The sequence below is a fragment of the Caretta caretta genome, chromosome 5, assembly GCF_965140235.1.
Source record: "Caretta caretta isolate rCarCar2 chromosome 5, rCarCar1.hap1, whole genome shotgun sequence".
Taxonomy (NCBI): domain Eukaryota; kingdom Metazoa; phylum Chordata; order Testudines; family Cheloniidae; genus Caretta; species Caretta caretta.
Genome location: NC_134210.1, coordinates 136,081,028 through 136,102,883, shown reverse-complemented (window position 1 = coordinate 136,102,883; position 21,856 = coordinate 136,081,028). Strand labels below are relative to the sequence as shown.

The following is a 21,856-nucleotide window of genomic DNA, read 5'->3' as shown; positions in this document are numbered from 1 at the left end:
GGGAAACTGATGTGGAATAGATAAGAACATAAGAACAGCCATACTGGGTCAGATCAAAGGCCCATCTAGCCCAGTATCCTGTCTTCTGACAGTGGCCAATGCCTGGTGCTTCAGAGAGAATGAACAGAACAGGCAATTATCAAGTGATCCATCCCCTGTTGCCCATTTCCAGCTTTGGGCAAACAGAGGCTAGGGACACCTTCCCTGCCCATCCTGGCTACTAGCCATTGATGGACCGATCCTTCATTAATTTATCTAGTTCTTTTTTGAAACTTGCTGTAGTCTTGGCCTTCACAACATCCTCAGGCAAAGAGTTCCACAGGTTGACTCTGTGTTGTGTGAAGAAATACTTCCTTTTATTTGTTTTTAATCTGCCTATTAATTTCATTCGGTGACCCCTAGTTCTTGTGTTATGAGAAGGAGTAAATAACACTTCCTTATTTACTTTCTGCACACCATTCATGACTTTTATAGATCTCTATCATATCCCCCCTTAGTCGTCTCTTTTCCAAGCTAAAAAGTCCCAATCTTATTAATCTCTCATCACATGGAAGCTGTTCCATATCCTTAATCATTTTTGTTGCCCTTTCCTGAACGTTTTCCAATTCCAATATATCTTTGTTGAGATGTGGCGACCACATCTGCACACGGTATTCAAGACGTGGGTGTACCATAGATTTATATAGAGGTAATATGATATTTTCTGTCTCCTTATCTATCCTTTTCTTAATGATTCCCAACGTTCTGTTAGCTTTTTAGATTGCTGATTTACATTGAGTGGATGTTTTCAGAGAACTATCCACAAAGACTCCAAGATCTTTCTTGATTGGTAACAGCTAATTTAGACCCCATCATTTTATATGGATAGTTGGGATTATGTTTTCCAATGTGCATTACACTGCATTTATCAACGTTGAATTTCATCTGCCATTTTCTTGTCCAGTCACCCAGTTTTGTGAGATCCCTTTAACTCTTCACCATCTACTTTGGACTTAACTGTCTTGAATAGTCTTGTGTCATCTGCAAATTTTGCCATGTCATCGTTTACCCCTTTTTCCAGATCATTTATGAATATGTTGAATAGTACTGGCCCTAGTACAGACCCCTGGGGGACACTGCTATTTACCTCTCTCCATTCTGAAAACTGACCATTTATTCCTACCTTTGTTTCCTATCTTTTAACCAGTTATTGATCCATGAGAGGACCTTTCCTCTTATCCCATGATGGCTTACTTTGCTTAAGAGCCTTGTCAAAGGCTTTCTGAAAATCTAAGTATACTCTATCCACCCTCTTGTCCACATGGTTGTTGACCACCTCTACCAATTCTAGTAGATTGGTGAGGCATAATTTCCCTTTACAAAAACCATGTTGTCTCTTCCCCAACAAATCATGTTCATCCATGTGTCTGACAATTCTGTTCTTTACTACATTTTCAACCAATTTGCCTGGTACTGAAGTCAGGCTTACTGTCCTGTAATTGCTGGGATCACCTGTGGAGCCTTTTTAAAAAATTGGCATCACATTAGCTATCATCCAGTCGTCTGGTACAGAAGCTTATTTCAATGATAGATTATGTACCACAGTTAGATGTTTGTAGGGGAAAGTCGTAGTTGCTGGGTTGATTGGAATCTTTCAGGTCAGCCAATCACTTTCAAAGGAGAGGTGTGGTGAAGATATTGGTAGTCTGGGTTGATGGTATGAATCACTGCAATGGACAGTAGCTACCTATGTGATGAGCCTGCATACTAACATCCCCATTTCTGTTGTCAGTGACACCCCCCCCCCCCCATAGTTCTGTTTTAACATGGCTTTAAATTAAAATAAAGTTGGGGTATTGGAAGGATTTGATTTAAACACAGAAAGCCAAAGACATTGAAACTTAAGGCTTGACACTGGAAGGGGGGGGCGGAAGTGGGTGGCTAAACTGTCTCCTGAACCACATGTAGGTCACCTGCTGTCCTTAGTCTGGCCTGTCTCTATACAGGGTTCTCTGTCCAGCAGTTTGATTACCCCAAATACTGCCATAGGTAGGAGCAGCAGAACTGAAGATGGTAGTTTGGGGCTAACTGAACCCCCTGTGTGGGTTCAAGTGAGAATCTGTTACTTACGTAATCTGCCAAATTAAAAACAAACTACAGCCTTGAGGCTAAATACTCCTCAATTTGAAATCCTTTGCTTTGTCTAGCACAGCCGATACAACTCCGCCCTCCCTTCTGTTGCTGAGCAGGACTGGAACAAGCAGATTGCATGTAGGCTGTCTTTCCCCATTAGGATGCATGTTGAATAATACACACCCTGTTTTACAAAGCAATTAGGGCTGCTGTTGGTATACGTGGTACAAAACCACAAGAACAAGGTGGTGAAAAGTTAAGCCACCTAAGTCAAGACCCTCTATTCCTCCACTCACAGGCACCAGGGTGGATTTGATTTAAATCACTAGTCAGGAAGACTCGATTTAATCATGGTTTCCTACATAAAAGTGCATTCTTGTTGGTTATTATAACCTTAATACATATTCTTCACAACTCAGAGATAGATATGTTTCATTTTTAGAAGGTACACACTATACTTTTTTAAATAGTGATTTATTTTAAAAACTTTTCAGATTAGTTTTACAGCTATATCAGAAAATGAATGATTGTTTGGTTATTTCATTTACCAAAGGTAATTGAAACAGATAGTTATGAAGTCATTGAGAGGTGAACTATCTCCAATTCAACAAGTTTATCATTAATATTTGGAGGATTTTCTTGCCATGCTGTATTAGGAGGAGACAGACAGACAGATATTTAAATTGTTGTATTTAACTAAAACAACAACGTTAAGTATTCTGGATTGTTTTCTTTAACGGCAAACATGTAATATTTTAACAAAACAAGCATATGTCCCTTGCTTCTCACATTTATCTCCAGACTTCTTCTCCTTGTCCAGATCTATTCTGCCCCCAATTCTATTCACTGAACTTTTTGAAACTTTGCACTTTTAGAGCGAGGTAAGGGATTGACTCTGTGTACACAAATTTGCAGAGGGACAATAGAGTTGCGGTCTGTTATTTCTCACCTCTATATATTTATTTATTTATTTAAAAATATTTTTGCTGTTAACAGGCATATTACCTCTGGAGACACAAATCCACAGTTTGAGAACTGCATCTCTGACTTTATCTTCTAGACTGAGCATTGAGTCCCATTGGGTAGATAGAAAGATTAACCTAAATAATCTATACAGAAGCCCCTGGAACCCCATAAGATTGGGTCCCTAATCCATGAACTGTTGAACTCATTTACAAAACTTTTCTTAAACGTTACATGAATATATTGTCTCTTACTATAGAATTAGAATTTATAATGCTTATTCCCTGATGAGATATCTTTGAGCTATAATGTATCTTCATTAAAACTATGTTTTAGATAATTTTTTCCTGAAAAAGCATTTTATCAAAAAAAATCTGATTTAAATAAAAACAATTTTTAAATTTTTTTAAAAAAATCATTGATTTTTATCCACCTTCACAGGCATACACCTTACCATACCACAACAAGCACCTACTGCAACCGTAGTCTGCCCCCTTTGCCCTTGTGCAAGCACCCCTTTACCTGATTTGTTTTAACCCCCCCTTCATCCCCCCCCACACTAGTACTTGGAAGTTTGGTGTAATAGTGTTGAGAGAGGGTAGTTTACTAAAGGGCTGTGTGCAGAAGAATGGTTGAAGGGGGTGCTGGAAGGCTGGCATTACTAGGAAATAGAGCTACGGTTGGGGTGCATGGTGTACAGTAGCTGTGGTATGGTAAGGTGTGGGTGTGTGGTAGGAAGAGCAGAGGGTACGTACTGCTAGGTGGCTTAACTTTTCATTGTGTTGCTTTTGTAGGTTTGTGTCTGGCATGGGGTTGGTGTGTGTGTATGTAGCAAACATGGCTGCTACACAGCAAAGTTTTTTGTATGTTTCCTCAAGTTTTTTTAATAGTTAATTAGGGAGGAGGGTTGGACTAGAGGTAAGATCAGCGGGGTGAGGCAAGTGAAACTACAGACAGACTGTTTATCTGTCATCTGTTGTGTCTCTCATGCCAGCAGCTGGGCACCAACCCTGCTATAGGATCACATCTGACAGATGTGTAACTCCTGACAGAGAAAGCCTTGTGTGCCTGTGCTGGCTGCCTTGAGTCGGGCTTGTGTCTGCAGTGCATAAACTTCTAATTAGAACAAGAATAAAAGCTAAACATTTTTTAGGAAAAAACCCTCCACCACCCTACTTGTTGCACAAGTTCTAGTCAGAATCTACTGCCTTTGCCAAGTATGGAGTAGATGCAGTGTGTAAGAGAGAGTGGTCAGCAGCTAAATATAGGACAGGAAAGGAAAACCTCACCCAGAGCCCAAATTTAAGAGCTCCTATTGAAATCCCATGAAGAGAATTTCAGAAAGCAGATTAATTCAGTGACACTGCACACTACCAGGCCATCTGCTTGCAGAAAATGAGAAATTTATGCTCCATTTTAAACCCATCCCTAACTGTGGGGTGCTCTCAGGTGCCTCCAGAATTTGTGTATTTTAGGGTATGAAATAATATTGAAAATTTGACAGAATTGGCCAGCCCTGGAATGGGGAGGGAAATGCAGCCAGTTTCGTGGTAGATCTGTCACAGCGGGGTGCAAGGAGAAAAAGTTCTGAGGGCAGCTACTGCGCTGGGACGATTCTGAATCTGAACCTGAAGTTGTAATAGTTATTCACAAATATGAAATTAATCTGAAACTTCAACAGAAACGTCATCCTCCTGACTCGGACTGGAACAGTGGTGTAATGCCCCACTGACAGGCTCACTATATGGGGTTTGTTTTGTTTTTATATTAACCTTTGGATGTAGCCAAACTTTAAGCTGTTTTTTGTGTACAGTAGCAGAGAAGGGAAAGAGCAGGCATACCACACAACGTAACTGTTCTTGTGTGTAGCTTCCATACAGTGGACCCTTCAAATCAAGCCCATACCCTCTCCCACATCAGCTAGAAACTTCAGCACTCCATTTGCCAAAGTCTTGTTTGAATGCAAACTGGGTAGAGTCATGCAGGTGCCTCTTAGATACATGTCCCACAGCGTTAAATATTTCATGGGGGTAAAAACACCACCTCCCGTGCTATTCTAGCTTAGCTTTTGATCCTGGATACTCTTCATCTTAGTCCTGGATACCCTCTGAATTTCACTTGATTTAAGGGATGTTCTTTTTCTGACTAGTATTTTGGATGTCCCTCAGGTGTGGAAGATTCAGAGTGGGCAGTGTCTGAGGAGATTTGAACGAGCACACAGTAAAGGTGTCACCTGCCTCAGTTTCTCTAAAGACAGCAGTCAGATTCTTAGTGCTTCTTTTGATCAGACAATCAGGTAAGTTATAAATTTGAGGGCTGTAATCTACAAGAAGCTCTAATAGAAGTTGTAAGTATCATTTCTTCAGTCCCCTTGCCTTAAACTCTTGGATGTTTTTAGCTTACATGAAAGCTAGTCCTTAATGTTTTTAACATTAAAAAAATTATTTTGCTCTTTCCTCTTGAACAAGTAGTTCAAATTTTTGCCCTTTCAATTTTTGTAACCTATTTTTGTGGTAACCTATTTTCAATCTAGTGTTCGCAGGAGGTCCTGGCCCTGATGTATTGTTTTATGTTTATTTAAAAGTATTTCTGTCCTCAGATTCAGCAGCAGCCATTTCAGTACTTTTACACCTGTCACTACATCCCAGCAAGAGAGGCCGGCTGAGCAGCGCTCATTGGCTTACATTCAAACTTTAAAACAACTGTTTCTGAAACTGGCTACAAGGCTAGTACTACGACCTGATGGTCCCCACAGATAATGGGATATGGGGCCGTTCTTGAGCACCAGTTCTGATTGAACCCAGCCACTACCATTTGACAGTTGTCAGTGTGTTATGTGTAATATTGGTCCTCTCCGTTCATTTTCCTTCTCCACAAAGAGGGCTCCAGGCAGCTGGAAAACATCTACTGCAGCCTGAGGAGAGTTTACAAGGCTCTGCAAGGTCACTTGTGTCTGTCCTCCCAGCAGCAACTGCACAGGAGAAAGGCCGTGGCCATCGCAAACACGTGACATCACACCTGCCACAACTTTCTGTATCTGTGAGAAGCGTCTTGCCAGCAGAGTTCCATTGTCTCTCCTTCCAGCAGGAAGCATTGTGAGACACCCCTGCAGACATACACGCCTCCAGGAGGCAGCTCAGCTGTTGAACTTCCTGGGCCAGGGGACTTTAACACCCTGACCCAAGAAGCAGCTCCTCTCTCACACCTTCTAGGAATAAGTGGAGTGGAGGCCTTCCCCTACTGCAGGACAGGGCTGCACCTCTCTTATCCAGTCCCAGACAGCCCAATGCCCTCATGACTGCCCCGGTTCTTGGAGCAGTGAAACTGTCCTCTTCTGGAGAAGGCTTGTGCATGCAGGAGCTGGGCCTACTAGACTATGGGAACTCAGCCTCATAAGAAAAAAGTGACCACAAAACCAATCTTTTTCAAAAGTAAATGCCAAATTCCCTCCTTCAGCTTAGCTTTCTCTCAAAGCTTCTACCACATGTGCATGCTTTCACACCTCATAACTGCTCTGTAAACTAGTCAAGCTAGTTTTTCTAGAGCCTGGGAATGAAAAGAGTTTTGATTTTTTCAAGTTGGTGGTGGTTGCTCAGATGCTAATGTGACTGGGGCCATGTAAGTATCTCGGTTAGGGGCTGGTGTCAATGTTACCAAAAACATTAAGCATCAGTGGAATTCTCTTGGCAGTGTTAGCCCAGAGGTTAGGCATGACCTGTCCTTCCCATGCTCAGATTACTCCCTTCCGAACAGAGTTCTAGTTCGTCCTCCTGCCGCTGCCGCCCCCGCCGAGGGTAAACAAGATTGACATCTGCAGGGTTCTCAGGCTGGGGCTTTTCATGACCACTAAATTCACCTGAAGACTACAACAATAATCTGTGTCCCCTTGCCCCTTCTTGGGGTGTTATGTTTTGTGTATACCTGAAACTGCCTTTAACTAACTTTTTTAAAATTGATTAGATTTCAAGTTGATGATGTCCCTTTACATTTTTCATGGTCAGATATTATATCTGGGGAAAGGGGTTTGTGATGACAAACCCATTATTCTAGATGCAGATGTGTTAGCCTATTTTATTACTTGCTGTGTACATCAGACAGCAAACTAAATTCTTCCTTTATTTTACATTGCTGACTTGTACCTCTCTACAGATAACCTGGATGGATTGTTTTTTTACCATGTTTTTTTAAATTTTGTAACAGGATTCATGGGTTAAAATCGGGAAAAACTCTAAAGGAATTCCGTGGTCATTCTTCATTTGTTAATGAAGCTACTTTTACCCAGGATGGTCACTATATTATCAGTGCGTCCTCTGACGGCACAGTGAAGGTAAATTGGCCACTTGCTTCTATGAGCCATGTATGGGAGTTGTTCTGTGTGTTGTAGCAAACTGTGGCATTTAATCTTAGAGATCATTTACATTAAAGGTACTTTTATCATAGCCAGGGCTTAGGCTTTGTCATTGGGCCCATTATATGTAGATTCCTGGATTCTACAAGGTGGTGTAGGGTCTAATGTATGCATTTCCCCTCATTCAGAGAGTGATAAACACAATAAGACACGGCTGGGTGATTTTAATAGCACCAGCATGGCTCAGACAACTGATTTGGTTACTTGTCACAAGGATTAGTGGAACCTCTGCTGCTGAGACCGAACTTGTTGACACAGCAAAGAGGGAAGGTCTGTCATCCAGACCTTAAGGCCCTTCTCTGGGCTGCATGACTTTTGGTAGAAGAAAGACATTCAAAGTACAGAATGTACTGTTGTATTGTAGAAAAGAATTCACATGGGTGTGATGTATTCTTAAATGGAAAAGGTTTTTATCGTGGATTTCCTTGTATAATGTGGATTCTTATACGGCTCCAATTATATATTAGAGTATTTATTGTATCTTAAGAAGACACCTCTTTCATTATCTTCAATTAAGTTTAATCTCTTAGCCTTACCAGAATATCATATACCTGTAGAGGTAAAATCCATTTTCCTAATGATATGGTTAAGAAGTTTTTAAAAGACCCTAATAATTTATATCCTCAAATAAGAACTCCTGTGCCCACCTCGGATTTGAATGTAGCACTAGCAAAATTAATGAGACCTCCCTTTGGGGAGCTGTTCTTCATCTCATCTATCTGTAAAAACAGTGTTTTCAATACAGTCACTGCAGTGAAATGCATAAGTGACTTGCATACATTAATGGCTGATACACCATTCAGTGTTTCATAAGGATAAAGTGATTTTTCTCATTCATCCTAAGTTTTTACCAAAAATAGTCTGATTCCACATAAATCAATCATAATTTTACCAGCAATGCCCCTCTGCCATGTACCTTGGCCAAACCGGACAGTCTCTATGCAAAAGAATAAATGGACACAAATCTGAAATCAGGAATCCTAACATTCAAAAACATTTAGTAGGAGAACACTTCAACCTCTCTGGTCACTCAGTAACAGACTTAAAGGTGGCAATTTTGCAATAGAAAAGCTTCAAAAACAGACTCCAATGAGGAAACTGCTGAACTGGAATTAATTTTCAAACTAGATACCATTAACTTGGGCTTGAATAGAGACTGGGAGTGGCTGGGTCATTACGCAAATTGAATCTAGTTCCCCATGTTAAGTATCCTCACACCTTCTTGTCAGCTGTCTGAAATGGGCCAGCTTGATTATCACTACAAAAGTTGTTTTTTCTCCTGCTGATAATAGCTCATCTTAATTAATTAGCCTCTTACAGTTGGTGTGGCAACTTCCACCTTTTCATGTTCTCTGTATGTGTATATATATCTTCCTACTATATGTTCCATTCTATGCATCTGAGGAAGTGGGCTGTAGCCCACGAAAGCTTATGCTCAAATAAATTTGTTAGTCTCTAAGGTGCCACAAGTACTCCTATAATTTTACCCAAAACCCCATACTCATAATGGGGAAACTAAATTACATGTTAGATGCAAGGAGAGTGTTATGATTTTATTTCGACAAGACTAAATAGTTTAGACAGTCTTAAAGGCTGTTTCTAACTTATGGACCAAAAAACAAGGGAAAAGCTATTTCTGAACAGACTTTCTAAATGAGTTAGGTATTTATGAAATTTATAAATTGAAAAGATTATCCATTCCTCAGGGCATCAGAACTTTCAAATAGGGCATCAGAACTTTCAAATAGATCAAAGGCAGCTTATATGGCTTTCTTTGGATGTATTCCTCTGGTAGAGATATGTAGAGCTGCAGCCTGGAGTTCTGTCCACACCTTTACTAAATATTATACTTCAGATTTGAAATCAAGATCAGATGGAAAGTTTGGTAGGGCAGTCCTGCACTTCTTATTTGACAAGAACTCCCAAGTCCCACCGTCCTCGGTCAGAGTACTGCTTATTAATCTATCTCGTGAGTGGGAATATGCAGAGGATGCTTAAAGGAAGAAATGAAGGTTCCTCTCCTGCTGGTAATAGCTCACCTTTCCTGATCACTCTCGTTACAGTGTGTATGGTAACACCCATTGTTTCATGTTCTCTGTGTATATAAAATCTCCCCATTATATTTTCCACTGTATGCATCCGATGAAGTGAGCTGTAGCTCACGAAAGCTTATGCTCAAATAAATTTGTTAGTCTCTAAGGTGCCACAAGTCCTCCTTTTCTTTTTACCTATAACTGATATTCTTCAAGATAGACTCTGCATATTGACACTCCCCCCCTCCCTTGGAGTCAGCCCTGCTTACCAGAGGGCTTGGGGTTGGAACTGAGGCAATAGAGTGCCACTCTCTCCTTTCGAACCCTGGCCCTAGAATGTCCGGAGTTCAGGGAAGGGGGCAAGGGAGGTATGTGGATGTGCCAGCTACTGCCATTAGTAGGATTTTACCATTCAGGCTGCACTGGTCAGAGCACCCCATGAGTGGGGCTATTCAGAGTCCATCTCAAAGAACCTCGGCTACAGGTAAGTAACCTTCATATTTGGATATCTTTCTAAATAAACCTGTTCTTGCTCACCCAGTAGTTATTAGGCTTGATTCAGGAATTGCTGGATAAAATTTTCAGGCCACTGCTATACAGGCAGTTGGCCTAGATGATCATAATGGTCTTTTCTGGCCTTAAAATCTGTGAACCTACTAAATTATCATTTTTGGTGTTCGTTACTCTTTTTCCTCTCGTTTCAATAGATATTTTTTAAATGGTGAAAGCTACGTCCATAGCATCTCCTCCAAAAATGTGGTGTCTTTTTAATTAAAATGCAGAAATGTGCCTGATCATAAAGTGCTTCCACTTTGTATTCTGCTCAATAGATTTGGAATATGAAGACAACCGAGTGCTCCAACACCTTCAAATCTCTTGGCAGCACTGCAGGAACAGACATCACCGTGAATAGCGTGGTTCTGCTGCCTAAAAATCCAGAACACTTTGTCGTTTGCAACAGATCAAACACAGTGGTGATCATGAACATGCAAGGACAAGTATGTATGTGATTCCAGGCGTGTCCCTTTGAAGCAGCTAGGAAAGAGCTTAACAAGTATTGAAATCAGGATGAGATTTGTGACCCTTCCAAGCAGTGTAGTGGGTGAAATCCTGATCTCTTTTCAGTAGTAACTGCTGGGTACCCTGCCCTTCTGAAAATCAGGCTGATTAGTTAGGCAACTAAATTCATGACCCCAGTATCTAATAGAAGCTAACCTTGTTAGAGTCGCGTTGTAGCTGCCACATGTGAATCCAGTGAACCTTTCTTTGGGTTTTATAGATTGTAAGAAGCTTCAGCTCTGGTAAGAGAGAAGGAGGTGACTTTGTTTGCTGTGCCCTTTCACCACGTGGCGAGTGGATCTACTGCGTGGGTGAAGACTTTGTGCTGTACTGTTTCAGCACAGTGACTGGCAAGCTGGAGAGAACTCTGACTGTGAGTACTTAACACAAGCTATTTGAAAGTAAACATGAATAGAATCTGTGTTCTTATCAGTTCTAGAATATTCATGCAAACATAAATTCCATAGTGACCTTACAGTAACACCTCACTTAACGTCGTCCCGATTAACTTTGTTTCGTTGTTACGTTGCTGATCAGTCAGAGAACAGGCTCGTTGGAAGTTGAGCCAATGCTCCCTGATAATGTGGTTTGGCAGCCGCCTGCTTTGTCCGCTGCTTGCAGGAAGAGCAGCCCACTGGAGCTGGTGGGGGCTTGGAGCCAGGATGGGCTGGCAGCCCCCCCATCAGCTCCCCATGTGCCAGCTGCCGAGCAGGCTATCAATTGCTTAGCAATTCAGCTGTCCCTCCCTCCCCCCCCCCACTGCCATGTGCTGCTCCTGCCCTCTGCCTTGGAGCTGCTCCCCAGAGCCTGCTGCTTGCTGTGCAGAGGGCAGGGAAGAGGGGTGCTAATGTCAGGGTGTCTCCCTCCCCCCGCTTCTGTACCCCATCTCCACAGAGCAGGGGCGGGAAACGACAGGGCTCAGGATGGAGGGAGCTTGCTGGCAGCAGCTGCTGTCTCAACTTGTTGATCTACTTAAAAAGGCAGTGTACTCAGAGTGGGGTCAGCATACTTAAAGAGGCAGTGTGTGTCTGTGTCTGCCATGCTGTGTCTCCTCCCTCCATTTGTGCTGCCTTGTAGAGTGTGTGGCTACCTTAACAACGTGTTAACCCTTGAGGGCTCAGCTGAGTGCTAGTTCATCATTTACCAGCAAGGCATTCCCTGGGAAATATCCCACCCTCTTCCACTCTCTGACTCTACCACCTCAACCAAGCTTCAACCCTCTGCCCCCCTCCCCCCTTTACATTAATTCTTATGGGGGAACTGGATTCACTTAACATTGCTTAAAGTAGCATTTTTCAGGAACATAACTACAGCGTTAAGCGAGGAGTTACTGTGCTCCTCTGACAAGCACCCTCAGGTGGTTGTTATAGGGTTGGTCCTGAGTACTTAGCTAAAGGTACGGGTTATTTTGAGAAAAATGCGTTTTAAAAATAACAATAGATAACGTTAGCTAGAACGTAGCCATGTACTCCGTAAAGGATTTGTGAAGTAGTTGTGATTGTATACTGTGATTTAACCCTGCACTTTCCCCAAGTTAGTGGGAGTGCACACACTTGTGTTACCCTTTGTGGGGCACACTTTCCCTTCAGGTTAAAACATTAGGGATGTGACTCTTCCACTTTGCATTCTGAGTGGCTGACTTCCATAGAACGGCTCTTGCGGGTGGGTGCTCAGATGTAAACCAGAGAGCACTTGCTGCTCCAGAGCCACACATGGAGTGGAGAAGGGGAATCAGGCCAAATGAGAGAAAGGGGTCTCGGGTCCTTGAGACTAGGCACAGGGCACAAGCTGTGGCAGAACAGAGCAGGACCATTCCTCAGCATGGCCTTCACCATATCACATTACAGGATCACGTTTATACAGCTCTGGAAAAAGAGCCACAGTCATAGAGTCTAAAGTCAGAAGGAACCATTAAGATCCTCCAGTTTGATCACCTGCGTAACACAGGCCAGAGAATTGTACCAAGTGATTCCTGCACCAAGCCTTTCATTTCTGGTTGATCTAGAGTAACTGTCTTAAAAAGATCCAGTCTTGATTCGGAGAGGCCCTCACACCCAGCTAAACTGCTCCACTGGTTAGTTACCCTCACGGTTACCTCCAACACAAATTGTGCTTCAGTTCCTGTTTGAATGTGTCCTGCTTCAGCTTCCCGTCTGCTGTTACTCCTCTACTGTCAGATCTCCTCATAGAGATGCTTCTAAACCATGATCAAGTCATCTCATAACCTTCTCTTGGATGAGCTAAAGAAATTGAGCTACTTCAGCATCAGACCATTTTTGCCCAGAATGATCTTGATCTTTAATAATGAAATGATTTGGATTCCTCAGACTTTCCAGACACACTGAAATATTGTGCATTTTAAGAAACTATTTTTGGATGCATAGTAACTTTTTTTAAAATTTCCAGCAAATACAGTAAGATGGACTTAAAGTTGAGAGTACATGTAATGTAGCGTAAAATACATTCTAGGAATGGTGTAATGGTCCCCCAGACAAGCCTTATAAACCCAGAGGTTACAATTTATATTAAGGTTCAATTTATAAATAGTTTACAAAGGATTAATAAATGATAGTTGCTATAAGCACCTTGCCGCCATGAATAGTTATAAGCGCACCAACAGAAGAATAGATTTAAAAATTATTATTAAAGCTAATGTTAAAATCCTATAATACACAGGTTAAGGAAGGAGTGTCTGTACATCTGGGTATAGTGCATAAATTATCCAAAAGTACAAAGTTTGGTTTAAAACTCATAAAATACATGTAGTACATAATCTGCAATAACCCAAATTTAAGCTAATAAATTCAATGATACAGTTTAGATATTAACATCCAAATGTTCAGGTACATCACTCATAAATGTTTATACTAAGAGTTGGTTGTGGAAAGCAAATATAGCAATGAGTGTAGATTGTCCCTCAGTAATTGAGTTGGCTGTCCGTTCCAGGGATGGTGGAGTTCACGTCCACCTTCCCCAGAGGTGGTGGGGTGGATCTGACTAGGCAGTCTTGGATGGTGTTGTGTCGCAGCTGCCTGTCACGGGTCTGGAATGGAGCTTGCAGCTACACAAGATGTGGGGTAGGGTCTCATTGGCATAGCCACACTTCCTGCATTGCTTGGCCCTAAATTACTGACATGTGCTCTGAACCTTACTCATCTTACTGTTGCTTTTGCCTGAGAATATTATTTGGTTTGAGGTGATGTGCAGAGAAGACTTGCATCAATTTTTTTCCCTTTCATCCTGTAGGTTCATGAAAAGGATGTAATTGGCATCGCTCACCATCCCCATCAGAACTTGATCGCTACCTACAGTGAAGATGGCCTCTTGAAACTCTGGAAACCATAACAGTTTTTAACTAGCTTTGGAGAATGCTTCTTAAATGAAGGGCTGTTGTGTTCATGGTTTTATAAGTCCAAATATGCTGAGTATAATTTTCAGTTCAGGAGCCCAGAACTGTTTTTCAGTACTTGTTCTAAATTAGCTGTACAGTGTCAGTGAAAAGAACACTTTCATTAACCCTCTGTCTGGGTAGCTAAAGCAGTTTAATTGCTGTAGAAGCCATTATTCTGTCTTGTGAAGTTTGTGCTTTTCCTTTGTGCTGTTTATAGATGGAAAAACCACCATCAATTTATAAATGGATTGACTTTCTAAAATGTGTAGCAGATGGCTCCTTTCTTTCTTTCAGGGACTGAGATTGGAATAAACAAGAAGAGAGAGTCTCCACCTTAGCAAAGATGGATTTTGTTGATCCTAAGCTGCCTTGCTTTTTCAGGACAGAAGTATTCTAATACAGTGGGGTTTTCTGTTGCATTTATATTAACGGTCTCATTTAACAAAGTATCCTTCTGGCTTCTACGCAGCAGAACCACCCACAGATGGCTTACATGACAAGAAGTTGCACGTGTGGGCTTTGCGGCCAGCAGAGAGGTGCATAACTGCATTTTGACTACCTTAGAAAACAGCTTGAAGCCACCCTGAAGAAAGGATCAGTACAGGCTTCTGTGTGCATCTTTAATAAATTACTTCCAGCTGTCCCCCTACTGTATTACTAGGTCTAGCAGCAATCCAGCTTTACACACCCCTGCCCTTCTCCTCCTCTCCCCCGCCAGTCTGAGCTTAAAGCACTGCTTAATTCAAGCTAGAGATTTGTGTATGGGTTAGGATTCAGGCTCAAGTTCTACTTCAAGCTAACCCTGCAATGAAGACCAGCCTTTAGACCTGACAATCTAACACACTGTGTACTGTTTTCATTTGAGATTATGGCTTACACAGTTTCCTGCAAATAATCACCAATGTCTTTGAAAGTTGTCTACAGTTTTGTTTTCACAGTACAGTCTTATTTCTATGCATTTGATTCCAAAATATACAGGATTTAAAAGGGTAACCTTTCATTTTCACACACCCAAACATCTGCTTGAATCTCTAGTGCACTATTTCCTGTCTTCATCTTTGTATCAAATGCTTTATTCCTAAAGCAGTCTTGAACCAGGATAACTTCCCTTTAACTAATGGACAGTAGGTCCAGTTCAGACTGTTTCATCTGCTGGGTGGTATTATTAAGAAGGCAACTCAGTCATCAACTGATGGCCTCCTTTGATTTGTTACATCCAGCGTGGCTTTGTGTTTTGGTTCATATTGAGCTATGAGAAGGTGGACTAGAAGTACTGCATTGTAAAGAAACTATCCCAGGAGGAATAGGCCCTGTTCATTAAAACTGTAGTGGTCAGGTCCTTTCATTTGTATGGTTCTGGGTTAAAAGGAGTTTTTACTTCATCAGATATAGCAATATTTTAGACAGCAGGAGTGGTTACTTTCCTACCTCTATACTTGGTCATTTCAAAGTTTCTGGGGATAATATTTATGCTCTTTTATATTAACCAGTCATGGAGCTGAAAATGAAGATATTTAAGTAGGATCATCTGTACCTCAATGTGTCCTCACTGTGCTTCAACACAAGGACCTGCAAGCCCTTGGGAGACCTACAGCTGGCTTTTTGGAGAAAGGGCACTTTGTGTGTTTGGGGTGTCTCTTCACCCCTCCCCTGGTTCTTGTCACACAGACAGCAGAAGTCCAAAGTGCATCTGGTCACGCCCCTGCCAAAAGAGGTATTGCAGAATTAGAGGATTCAGAGTAACAGCCATGTTAATCTGTATTCGCAAAAAGAAAAGGAGGACTTGTGGCACCTTAGAGACTAACCAATTTATTTGAGCATGAGCTTTTGTGAGCTACAGCTCACTTCATCGGATGCATACCGTGGAAACTGCAGAAGACATTATATACACACAGAGACCATGAAACAATACCCCCTCCCACCCCACTGTCCTGCTGGTAATAGCTTATCTAAAGTGATCATCAAGTGGTCAGTTTGGATGAGCTATTACCTACAGGAGAGTGAGTTTGTGTGTGTATGGGGGTTGGGGGGGGTGAGAAAACCTGGATTTGTGCTGGAAATGGCCCACCTTGATTATCATGCACATTGTAGGGAGAGTGGTCACTTTAGATGAGCTATTACCAGCAGGATAGTGAGTTTGTGTGTGTGGTTTTTGGGAGGGGGGTGAGGGGGTGAGAGAACCTGGATTTGTGCTGGAAATGGCCCACCTTGATTATCATGCACATTGTGTAGAGAGTTGTCACTTTGGATGGGCTATCACCAGCAGGAGAGTGAATTTGTGTGGGGGGGTGGAGGGTGAGAAAACCTGGATTTGTGCTGGAAATGGTCCAACTTGATGATCACTTTAGATAAGCTATTACCAGCAGGAGAGTGGGGTGGGGGGAGGTATTTTTTCATGCTTCGTGTGTATAAAAAGATCTACACTTTCCACAGTATGCATCTGATGAAGTGAGCTGTAGCTCACAAAAGCTCATGCTCAAATAAATTGGTTAGTCTCTAAGGTGCCACAAGTACTCCTTTTCTTTTTGAGAATTAGAGGAGTGATTAGGACAGTGGTTCTCCCCAGAGCTTGTCTTGATTGCTATGTAATAAAAAAATCTCCTGGGTTTGTAAAACCATCAGCTTTTCCTTGAAGAATTCATTGAGTTCTTTGGTAAAGATGGATGCTTGATCTCCAAGTGGCTCAGTGGTCCCTCCTTTTACTGGCTGTGCCTGTAGCTGAATCTTGGGCCAGTTACTGCCACAGCCCCTCTGGATTACTGTAGTAGCTGACAAGGAATTGGAGGGGGTGCTTTGCAGTGACTGCTGGAAAGGAAATTCACGCTGCAGGTGAAAGATCCATGGAAGAGTGACATTCTCTTCTGGTGTTAGCCAGACCGGTGATCTGCTTGGTCACTCCAAACCTTGACTCTGGGAGCCAGCCTGACCCTGCTCTGCTGTGAGAACCCTCACTCCCGGGCTGTTCACGCACAGCCTCTGGCATGTAAGCCACTCCTTGGCTTGTGCAACCTAATGCCAGCAGCCAATATCTCTGGTCCCAGACACAACCCTAGGAACCTCCATCTTCCAGTGTCCAGTTATGCCCGCTGGATACTGCAAGCTTATATGAGTTTGTCAATTTAACAAAGAAATTGCAGGTTTCAGAGTAGAAGCTGTGTTAGTCTGTATCCGCCAAAAGAAAAGGAGTAATTATGGCACCTTAGAGACTAACAAATTTAGAGCATAAGCTTTTGGGGGCTACAGCCCACTTCATCAGATGCATAGAATGGAATATATATATGTACACACACACAGAGAAGGTGGAAGTTGCCATACAAACTGGGAGACAGGCCAGTCCTCACTTACAGACAGCCCCCCAACCTGAAGCAAATACCAGCAGCCACACAACAAAAACACTAACCCAGGAACCTATCCTTGCAACAAAGCCTGATGCCAACTCTGTCCACATATTTGTTTAAGTGACACCATCATAGGGCCTAATCACACCAGCCACGCCATCAGGGGCTCGTTCACCTGCACATCTACCAGTGTGATAGATGCCATCATGAGCCAGCAATGTCCCTCTGCCATGTACATTGGCCAGACCGGACAGTCTAAGCAAAAGAATAAATGGACACAAATCTGACACCAGGAATCATAACATTCAAAAACCGGTAGGAGAACACTTCAGCCTCTCTGGCCATTCAGTAAAAGATTTAAGGGTAGCAATTTTGCAACAGAAAAAGCTTCAAAAAGACTCCAAGGAGAAACTGCTGAGCTTGAATTAATAGGCAAACTAGACACCATTAACTTGGGTTTGAACAGAGACTGGGAGTGGCTGGGTCATTACACATATTGAATCTATTTCCCCATGTTAAGTATCCTCACACCTTCTTGTCAACTGTGTAAATGGGTCATCTTGATTATCACTACTGTTCTTTTTCTGAAGAAATTGCGATGTACCAGGCCCAAGGCGAGTCTCTGACACACTTCAAAAACCAAATACACTGCTTCAGTAGAACAAACAGATTTATTCACTACAAAGATTGACTTATAATCACTTAAAATCTAAGCACAAGAAGTTGGATTTGTCAAATGAAATAAAAACAAAAATGCGTTCAAAGCTGATCTTAACACTTTTGGTGCCCTTACAAACATGCTTCTCACCACTGGCTGGTTGCCCTTCAGCCAGGCTCTCCCCTTCGATCAGCTGCTTCAGTCACTCGGTGGGGATGGTGACTGTAGATGTACAGTAGGTGGAAGAGAGAGGAAGAGCATGGCAAATGTCTCTCTTTATCATGTTCTTTCTTCCCTCTTGGCTTTGTACCTCCCACCCCCTCATTGCAGTCCCAAACTGACCAAAGGAAGGGGGTGACTCACTCAAGAGTCCAACAGATCCTTTGTTGCTGCCTAGGCCAGCGTCCTTTGTTCCTGGGAAGCTGGGCTGGGTTTGTCCCCTACCTGCCCTGATGAGGTGTGAACTGCCTCCCTGCTTTTGGAGAGTTTTTGCCTGGGCTTATTTTAAGCCGTGAAGACACATTTTCAGCCTCATAACTATACAATGAAATTACAACCTATAACATTGCTGTAACAATTACTATAACAACAATCTCAGGGCATCATGGGCCTTCTGAAGACACCGGATACCACACAATCATTTTACAAGGATGAACATGGGGATGCTGGGTGTTTCCCTGAGGTACAAAGTGTTACAGAAGTGCTTTGCAATGAGTGCTAGAAAGCAAATTCAGGCTGCAGCTGAAAGATCCATAGAAGGGATGGCTGTGACTGCCCTGCTGCCTGGTTCTATGGACCAGGGCAGGGAGCACGTGCGGTGATCCATTTAACTCCCCGTGCAGGGGAAACCTATAAATGAAGAGGCAGATGCAGGCCGGGCCCAGCAGGGAGACAAAAACAAAACACCAAGTTTGTATCAAAGTGGCACATTCCATGGTGAATTGCTGATTGCTGTGGCATCATGGGGAAAAAAAATGCCAATTTCTATGGCTGTTGAATGGCAGAGGCTCCAGGCCCTTGACTGTGATGAAGGGGTGGGTCACATCCTTCAGTGCTGTTTTCAGGCGCTCTGTAATGGTAGACAGGCACCACTTCAATTGTTCATATTTTCAAAGTTCTCTGCAACTATAAGGGCTAGAAAATTATTTTTAAATGACAAGAGAAAAAGTGATGGGGTCTCTGACCCTTTGGAGCACAAAGAGCGGGCTCCTCAGATTGAGAACATTTGTACTGGAGAAAAATCTCTCCTCTGAAAAGCAATTGGAAAAACTGGGATTATTTCAGCTCATAAAGGGACATGCTAAAAGCAGGGCCGGCTCTACCATTTTTGCCGCCCGAGTGGCCGTGGAAAGGCGAGTGCCGCCCCAATGGCGCACGGACTGCCGCCCCTTTCACAGGGCCGGCCCAAGCACCTGCTTGGAACGCTGGTGCCTGGAGCCGGCCCCGGCTAAAAGTATCTCAAATAGTGAACGAGTCTAGCGAAGGGTGACCAGGACCTTCCATTCATCTTTGTAATGCAAGCAGCAAGACAACCAGCTTTGGGTGTCAAAAAACAGATGTGCGAACAGACAGGGGAAAGCCGTCTATGCTGATGCAAGTAGACCAGGAAGAGAAGGGCCCAGAACCCTGAGAAAGAACAGAAGCACAAGACACTGAATGAGTGATTGAGGGTAGGAGAACACCGAGTGCACGTGGAATTGCAAAAGCCTACACGAGTGATCAACTGTACTAAAAGTGGCAGAAAGGAGAGCAGGCCCTTACATTTGGCCAAAAGGAAATCACTGGTGACATTATTTAGAGCAGTTACAGCAGCTAAGAACGGGGCTGTCCATACTACTAGGTGCAGTACAAAAACCATGCAGTCCCTGCTCCAAAGAGCTTATGATCTAAATAGGAGCAACAGGAACAAGCTGGAAGGGGAAGCAAGTAGGAACCGACTTACCCAAGGTCCCACAGGTGATCAGTGGTAGAGCTGGGACGAGAACTCTCCTGAAGTCCAGTCCCACGATTTAGCCAGCAGACCTCATCAGCTCCACTTGCCAGGGAACAGAGTTAATAGGAAGTCGTAGCAATAGGAATAGCTTGCACAGTAAGGGAGCTTGATAGTCAAGTAGAGAGAAAGTTGAGGAGGGCTCCGAAGGGCTTGAGTTTACTGTAATAATTGAAAGAGAGGCTGTAACGTGTAAAGGCTGGAGACTTGGACCCATTATCTTCTCTCATAAAAGACAGCAAATTTGATGGGTGGGGAAGGAATTCACTCATCACAAAGCAGAGATGGACAGCTGCTGCAGTTCTAGGCTCTCAAATGTAGGGGATTAAAACACTGAAGGAAACTGCAAATGTGGGCACAACTGGAGATTAGCATGGATTATGGAGAGGATAGCTGGATATTTTCAGGCAGTTTGGGGAAAACAGAACACTAGCTTAGGGTCACACGGTGACTCATTACTCTCCCGAAGAGGTTTCAAGTACCCACCCCTCTCTTAACACTGCTTCACTAGGTGGGGTTACGAAGCAGAAGTGACTAAACTTGTAACTTTGTAAGTGTCCTGTGTGTAGTCGAAACACTATATCCTAGCTTCTATGATAAATTTTTATTCCTTGAAATGCTGCAGCCATGAGGAAGGAAATTGATTCCATTCTGTCTCCTGCATCAACAGAATTGTTCGTCACATTCCCACAGGTGAGTCAGAAGGCTGCCCTCACTTGTGTGTATGAACAAGTAGTTTGGCAGGTTTGACTGTGGCTGGAATTGGAGCTGCAGAATATTGTATTGCTGGTGATGCAAAAGGAAGGAATGCACAGAATATGCAAAGTGAACAGCTTAAGTGGAAAAAAATTTTCCCTGGGAAACACTCAGCTAGAGATCAGCAAAAAATACACCTGCCATTTTTCATCAGACAGGCAGTGCATGGAGCTTTAATTTTAAATATTTGCCTTTCTACAGAGTCCCTCTGAGAAGCTCAAGGAACATTACAAAAAAAAAATCAAACCTCTTATTCTGTACACTTAGGCTGAGTTACCCATGGTCACAAAGGAAATCCTAGGAGAAAAGTTGTGTAGAAAAATTTAAGTCTCTGGCCTCCCAAACTTTGTCCTAGACTGAAAAAGTGGGATTTAGTTTTTAAACTAAGCTACTAAACAGCAAATGTATCATTGCACTGAACTTTTCCCCTTACCAGAGGGCATTAAAGAGGAATATGTTCCTGTGAAATATGTAGTTAAGCCAACGAGTGATTAATACACCATCTCTTACAGGAGAAAGAGCTGTGGAGCAAAACCACCACCTTTAGATTCACCTATGGAGGAGACATCAGGTTATTGCACAGTGGCTTGTTTACCGTCTTACCCCACAGCAAGCCTCTTGCCACTGCATTTATTATGCGCCGAGAGCTACTGCAGCAATGGCTGAAACGTTTTTCCGCTTTGTGCTGAAAACCATCCGAAGTGTAAGTACCCGCCCGCAGCCAGCTTGTGTGATGAGGCTGCAGTGCCCCTGCTCACACCTGTGAGGTACACTGCTCGCTTCACTAGCATGGAATGTCTTTCCAGTGCTGTGGGGCAAGGAAATTTTCCCGAAGCGTATGGTTGTCTGACAACCATACAACACCCTTCTCCATTAACTGTAACGGAATTCCTCTATAACAGACAACTGAGTGGGCCTACAATTACTGGACCTCTACAAGGAGATAACAGCTCATCTTAAGTGATCACTCTCGTTACAGTGTGTATGGTAACACCCATTGTTTCATGTTCTCTGTGTATATAAATCTCCCCACTGTATTTTCCACTGAATGCATCCGATGAAGTGAGCTGTAGCTCACGAAAGCTTATGCTCAAATAAATTGGTTAGTCTGAGGTGCCACAAGTCCTCCTTTTCTTTTTGTGAATACA

The 21,856-nt window shown here is 42.8% G+C and overlaps 1 protein-coding gene across 1 annotated transcript in view; it reads left to right on the top strand.

The window, feature by feature from the left end:
* The window catches only part of SMU1 (SMU1 DNA replication regulator and spliceosomal factor), a 29,560-nt gene extending 14,681 nt beyond the window's left edge, over positions 1-14,879 (top strand). The window contains exons 8-12 of the mRNA XM_048849712.2: positions 5,244-5,371; positions 7,276-7,402; positions 10,347-10,514; positions 10,796-10,948; positions 13,822-14,879. Of these exons, the coding sequence (XP_048705669.1) occupies positions 5,244-5,371; positions 7,276-7,402; positions 10,347-10,514; positions 10,796-10,948; positions 13,822-13,920 (675 nt within the window). The 3' untranslated portion in view covers positions 13,921-14,879. The remainder of the gene's footprint in view (positions 1-5,243; positions 5,372-7,275; positions 7,403-10,346; positions 10,515-10,795; positions 10,949-13,821) is intronic.
* Positions 14,880-21,856: the final 6,977 nt, after the last annotated feature.